The following is a 6,167-nucleotide window of genomic DNA, read 5'->3' as shown; positions in this document are numbered from 1 at the left end:
TTTCATACTGGGAAAATATTTTAATATAGCAAACAAGTCGATTTACCTCTCACACGGTTTAAATAAGTTTACGCTCATGGCTAAACAAAACTCGGGACTTAAAACGACGTGTTAACAGCCTACGGGTCGGCATCGCTCCCAGGCGGTCCCGCACACCGAGCTCCTCGGTTGGCCACAGTCCGGCGCTGCTCGGGGGGGGGGGGCGAAGAACGGAGAAGAACGAAGCCACGGAAGCCCACAGCAACGAGAGTCAACAGCACGCCGTCCCTCCGCTCAGTGTCCTGCGCTGCCCCCCCGGGCCTCCATCCATCCATCCCTCCATCCCTCCATCCTCACGGCGCACTGCGGCCCTCCCGAGCCCCGCGCGGCGCTGGCAGCTCCGTGCCGCCGGTCCCGGCCGGGCTCCCCCTGGGAGGCGGCGGCGTCGTGGGGCCGGGGGGCGGCGGAGCGACGGAGCGCGGCGGCGGAGCGATGCGGGGCTGCGAGGAGGAGTTGGCGGCGGGGCCGGGAAGAGACGGAGGAGAAGCCGAGGAGCCGCCGCCTCCGCGCACCGGCTGCCAGATGAGGCTGTAGTAGACGGCGAGGACGATGGCGGCCAGCGAGACGGACAGCACGTAGGCCAGCACGGTGGCCAGGCGCACCCACTTCTTGTTGGTCTTGGCCGCCATGCGAGCCTTCTTGTCCCCAGTGTAAGTGGCGGGTTTGCCCCGCTCCGCCCCGGCCTCCTTCTCCTTCATGGGGGCCCGGCCCTTGGCCCGCTGCTCCACCGACCCCTCCGTGGTGGCGGGGGCTGCGCGCCGCCGCTCCGCTCAGGACATGCCGCCGCCACCGACACCCCCGGCCGCTGCCCGCGCTGCTCCGCCGCGGGGCGGCCCCTGAGCCACGGCACCGCCCGGCAGCGGAGCGGGGAGGAGGGGGCGCGCCTGCGTGGTACGTAGGAAGCGGGTGGGTGAGGAAGGGGCAGCACCCCTACCCAAAATGGCGGCCGTGCGCCACCTCAGGGCTGGTGCGGGCCTCTCTTCTCCTGGGTACGGTGATAATGAGAGGCAGCGGCATCAAGGCGCACCAGAGGAGGTTCCATCTATTGCAGCGTTTCGTTTCTCCCCTTTAATAGCAGGGTGAAAGCTGAAGGGTTGGGAGAGAAGGAAAGAGCTCCGTGTTGCTCCATGGTACTTGCAGCTCAGTTGAAGGCTGCTGGAGCAGGGGAGAAGGTGGGATCACTTGAAAGCAATCACAGCTCTTGCCCCTGGTGAGGGTAGCAGTGATTCCTCTGCCTGTTGAGGGCAGGTGGGCCTTAGAACATAGTAGCACGAAAGAATTGCATCTGGCAGCCTGATATGGTAGGTAGGAACTGACACTTCAACACGCATCCTGTGGTGTTCTGTAGGCGCTATAAAGATATATGTCAGGTGCTATGTAGGTGCTGTAGGTGCCATAAAGATATAAAGATAGATCATCTGGCTATGATTGAACGTGCCTTATGTTGCAGGGTCTGATTGACTGTAAACTCTGATCTCTCACTTTGCTTGTCTGAGGGTCCTCCAGGAAACTCAGTTGCTTCTGAGCCTGCTGTGTTTAGTTGGAAACCCAGATGCTAGGACACGTTGTTGAAGGTTAGATGTTCCACCCACATAACTGCACGGCATCACTTGGATTCTGCTGCTACCTGTTGCACTGAGAGGTTTGTTTGCTCTATGAGGGCCCCTGAAGGTTGTCGCTAAATAAACCTGTAGTATTGATTTGTCCATGTTCAGAGTCGGTGAAGAGTATCTACTGCTTCAGGACAGAGAAGACTTAATTAAGGGAAGATTATTGGCCTAAGATATCGCCTCTGTATAGACCTTGCTTTCGAGAGCAGTGGAACACTACGATGGATGCCTGGGAGGTTGGCCAGCCTCCCGTGCTAATGGAGGTCTCCTGAAGCTCTCTCAGCTAATGTCTGTCAGTGCTGATAAATCACAGCTGATCCTGCCTTGGGGTGAAGGACAGGCAGGATGGTTTCCCACAGTCCCATTGTTCCTCTGCTGGTGGTTTAACAGCTCTTCTGCCTTTCCTTATGCTCAGTCATTGGGAGGCACTTGGATGTGACGCCCTACAATCAAGTTGCTCTGTGAGGTGTGCAAACAAAATAAGCTTTATTTTACTCTGTTGTTCCCATCTCCCATTTGAAACCTACAGGGTTTGCTCCTCTCTGGTGTTTCTCTATTGCACTTCAGAGTCTCTTCTGTCTTATATGGGGAGGTGCTGTCTCTCATTTGACTACTAATGTTATTGATTGGCTGTGATCCTAAGGGTGTTCTTAATACCTTCATGATTCTTGGATACAAAGTGGAAAAAGGGGTAATAAAGAGGAATGTGGTTTTGCTTAGCTGTGAGTTCATCACTGGTGTTTGAAGACGACACTGAAGGCTCATGTGCAATGTCATTACTTCTTCACTAGAGGACAGCATTACACATTGCAAAGTGTAATTATAATGGGAAAGATGTACTGGTTTCAGGAGAAGTGGGTGAGCTGGAAATAGGTTGGGGTTGAGGTTATAGGGTAATGTGCTAGAACTCAGGAGCCACCCAGTCAAGGTGGTTCTTATGTAGCATGACTTAAAATCACCACCTACAAACCTTACTGTGTTAAATCAGCAGAGGATGGTGCAGAGTATCTCACCCCTGTATGTACTTGATTTAGAGGCAGCTGAATAGGTAGTACAGAGGAGATAATGAGGGAGGAATAAAGGGGGAATATGTTCAATATCAAAACTCTTGATGGATAAAGGGAAAGGATGAAAGCCAAGGAGGTGCAATGGATGTGGGATGGCTGCAGACCAGGTGATGGATCCCTGCAGGAGAAAAATAGCAAAGGGCGGTCCAAAGAAATGCTGCTCACAGTGCTGCTGCTTCTGCCTGCTTTGATATCAGAGCTTTCAGCAGAGGGCAGGACTGTTTTGTTCTATCGCTGTTCCATCAGCTGTCTCTTCGTGTGAGACACAGAAGCTCTGACACAGAGCAAGGAGTGTGAAGTGAGAGATAAGGAGGTTATGCGAGGCTATGCAAAAAGAAGGGAGCCGCAGCCAAAGTGACCATCGTTATGCAGCCAGAGGTTTTGGAAGTTATCACTGCAGCACCAAGCAGCCTCTGAGGACAGAGCTGGCTTGGTTGCTTCTTCATATTTTTTTGTATTTCTTATTTTATTCTTCAGGGAAAGCTGACGATGTTGGGAAGATACAACTGTTGATTCCACGGGTGTGAGAGAATTCAGGACAGAAGCAGAGATCCCAGTCATGACAAGAGGCAGATGTTGCTTTTGAAGCAATAATGTGGTAAATACAGGATGGTCACTGGAACCAGGAGATGTGACAGAAGGGATCAGCTGAGAGTAGCTACGGTTTCCTCACTGCAGTGCTTATGGTGGCCTTGCTCTATACATACCTAGGCTTCAGGGTCTGTTCCTAAGCTGCTCTCAAGAAGAACAGAGAACAAAAGCACTCAGCAGTGTGTGGGTTGTTTCATTGACATTTATGCCAAGTCACACGCTGTTGGTGGTGTGCATGAGCTCCTCCATCTCAGCCTTTGGGACCTGGGAAGCCATTGTCATCTCTTAGAGTCCAAGCAGGCAGCTCCTCATTATGCTGGTGTGGGACTGAAGCACCCCACTGCTTTCCCAGCACGTACACAGAAGCTCAGGTTATGAGATGAGGCGATACATGCCCATGTCCCAGTCTCAGCCATGACACTGAGCAACCACAGTCTTGCAAGGTATGCAGAAAACTCAGTAGTAGCTGGTAGTGTAAAAGCTCTCTCATGTGCTTCTTCCCAGGCAGATAAACCTGAGTTTGCTATCGTGGATGTTTCCTTTCATCTGGCTGAAATTTCCACCTGCTCTGTCTCAATTGGAGGTTGGCATTCAGAAGAAACCTGTAAAGCAAAGGAAAAAAGTTCATCTGGACCCCACAGACTGAGTCGACTGCGTGATATATGGTCCAGTTGCACGAAGGAGGCTGTCTGCTTGTAGCCAAACCCCGCGCTGCTCTGTTAACCACATCTGCTGAAACAGCTTTGAGTGTCAGCTGGCAATGCCTGCATTTTGTCAAAGAAAACATTTAAGGAAGTTCCCTTGCGGAAGTGCACTGAACAGCGTGCTTTGCAAGCAGAGCTCTGAGGAGCAGATCCCTCCCAGAGGGACACTGTGTGTGTGCATGTGTGCCCACACGGCTGGTTGCAGGCTTTCCCTCCAGGTGACCTGGTGCCTGTTTTGGAGAGCTGTTAATTTACAATGCAGATTCATCTGTTGTCGCCTGCCTGTTGTTGCCTCTCCTGAATTTGACTGGGATGTAAGAGGCTGTTTGCTCTCTGATGCCAACGGTGGTGATGGCAGAGAGCCCTGCCATGTGAGAGGCAGAGATAGAGGAGAGGGGACGAAGGAGGAGTAAACTGTGCAACTCCTATTGCTTCTGGTTGTCCGGGGAGCAGATCTACGGGACCATGTCAATGCTCACCCCTGTCCTGCAGCCCCCAGAGGTGAAGGAGTATCTGTCCAAGGGCGAGCGCTTCATCAAATGGGACGATGTGAGTACTGAGACTTCACTTGGCTGGGTTGTATGAGTGGTGATGATGTTTTGGTCAGGTTTGAGGGGAGGCTGGGAGTGCATCTGTGTGGAATGGGGCACTAACTGCTGCTTCCTCTATGCAAAGCCAGTCCTGGGAAAGGCAGCCGATGCTGGGAGCCTCCCTGGGCTGAGAGGCACGCACTGCATTCAGATGTATCTTGGGGAGTGTTGGGTAGGATTTACTCACTGCATGGACTCTCCATGCTTTGCAGATGGGAGGAAATATACCTCCAGCTTGCTTCCTCGTACAGCCCTGCTTCTGGAACTGATGGGCATAAGCCTTGTCCTGGCTTGTGGGTCTGTGAGCTACCAAACGCACAGCAGCCAAGCTGTGCAAAGCTGCCTTCCTCTCCAGCTCCATGTCCTCTTGTGTCTTCAAAATACCTTGTTTGCAGGCTGAGTTCCCCTTTGAGGGGAAAAGAATGTGGATCAGCAGAAAAGTAGGGGTTAACTTGAGTATGGTAGTTCCTCTCCTCACTTTCTGAGAAGGCAAGAGAGTATTTCCCCTAATACCCAGGCACAGCGATGGCAGTGCCTGTCCATCTTGTTTGGAGTTTGGTCTGTGTATTATTGAGCGTGCACATAAGAAGGGCTGGTCCAGGCAAACAGAGACAGAAGGCAATGCAGTGCTGACAGAGTGACTGAGTGCTAAGGAAAACAGGTTGGAATAGCATCGTGCAGTTCCTCCTCTAGTTCTGTAGGAAGATGACACCAAGCTTTGGTAGAATGAGCGACATTCCCTTCCCTTTCTTCCTAGCAGGGCAATTGCCTGCATAATGTCGTGGGTTCCTTAAGGTTGAACAGGGAGCTGGTTTCTGAGAATAATGGAGGCCAAAGTTGACTGAATGAAGGCTGAGCATTTCCAGAAGTTAAATCATAGAATGGGCTGAAAAGAAACACAGTTATCATATAGTCTGACCAAGCTGCCATTGACTTTCTGTGCTCAGTCCAGGGAGGGGCCACTTTCCAAAAGCTTGAAGCTATTAAGTACTTCCCAGGGATATTCAAGTTTCCTTAAAGCCCCAACTGAGGATCTATGGTTGGAATGAGTGCACTCAAGTCTCGTGTGCATTTTTACCCAGGATTTACTAGTCTGAATTTCCTGGAAAAGCTTCATCTAACTATTTACTAAGTTTATAAACTTGAGCTCCGACAGTAACGAAAGCCTTCACAAAGTGCTGGTCACATTGCACCATCTTATCTTGCTTTCCTGCAGTTACAGCAGGCTGCAAAGGAAGGTGGAAAAAGCTTCAACCTGTCAGTTTGCTGGTGGAGGATCAGGATGAAAGCAGCTCTCATGCCAGGCCACATTATGGAACAGCACTCGCTTTCTGTCCTAGAATTGAACTCCACTCCACAGCATGAGCAGCAAACACTTGAGCTGCCAGACCATCTCCTTTGGGATTCACCATCTCCTCTGTTGCCAAGGAGCCAACCCACAGCAGGGTATAGCTGTGCCCCAAAGCCACCCGTGTCCCCGATCAGGGGGTGGCTGTCCTTATTGTGGCCTCACCTCGCCTTCAAGAAAGCTGCTTCACAGGAGATAAGGTTTATCTTGAAACAAGG

The 6,167-nt window shown here is 51.8% G+C and overlaps 2 protein-coding genes across 2 annotated transcripts in view; one reads left to right on the top strand and one right to left on the bottom strand.

The window, feature by feature from the left end:
- On the bottom strand, window positions 1-940 carry INAFM2 (InaF motif containing 2). Its single transcript, XM_015863288.3, has one exon. The coding sequence runs from the start codon at window positions 735-737 to the stop codon at window positions 333-335; it is 405 nt and encodes a 134-aa protein (XP_015718774.1). The 5' UTR covers window positions 738-940; the 3' UTR covers window positions 1-332.
- A 2,604-nt stretch (window positions 941-3,544) lies between these two features.
- PLCB2 (phospholipase C beta 2) overlaps window positions 3,545-6,167 on the top strand; it is a 33,041-nt gene continuing 30,418 nt past the window's right edge. The window contains exon 1 of the mRNA XM_032444859.2: window positions 3,545-4,560. Within this exon, the coding sequence (XP_032300750.2) occupies window positions 4,477-4,560 (84 nt within the window). The 5' untranslated portion in view covers window positions 3,545-4,476. The remainder of the gene's footprint in view (window positions 4,561-6,167) is intronic.

Source organism: Coturnix japonica, chromosome 5, assembly GCF_054131305.1.
Source record: "Coturnix japonica strain WE chromosome 5, WE-NBRP24, whole genome shotgun sequence".
Lineage (NCBI taxonomy): Eukaryota > Metazoa > Chordata > Aves > Galliformes > Phasianidae > Coturnix > Coturnix japonica.
This window is presented reverse-complemented; position numbering and strand designations above follow the sequence as displayed.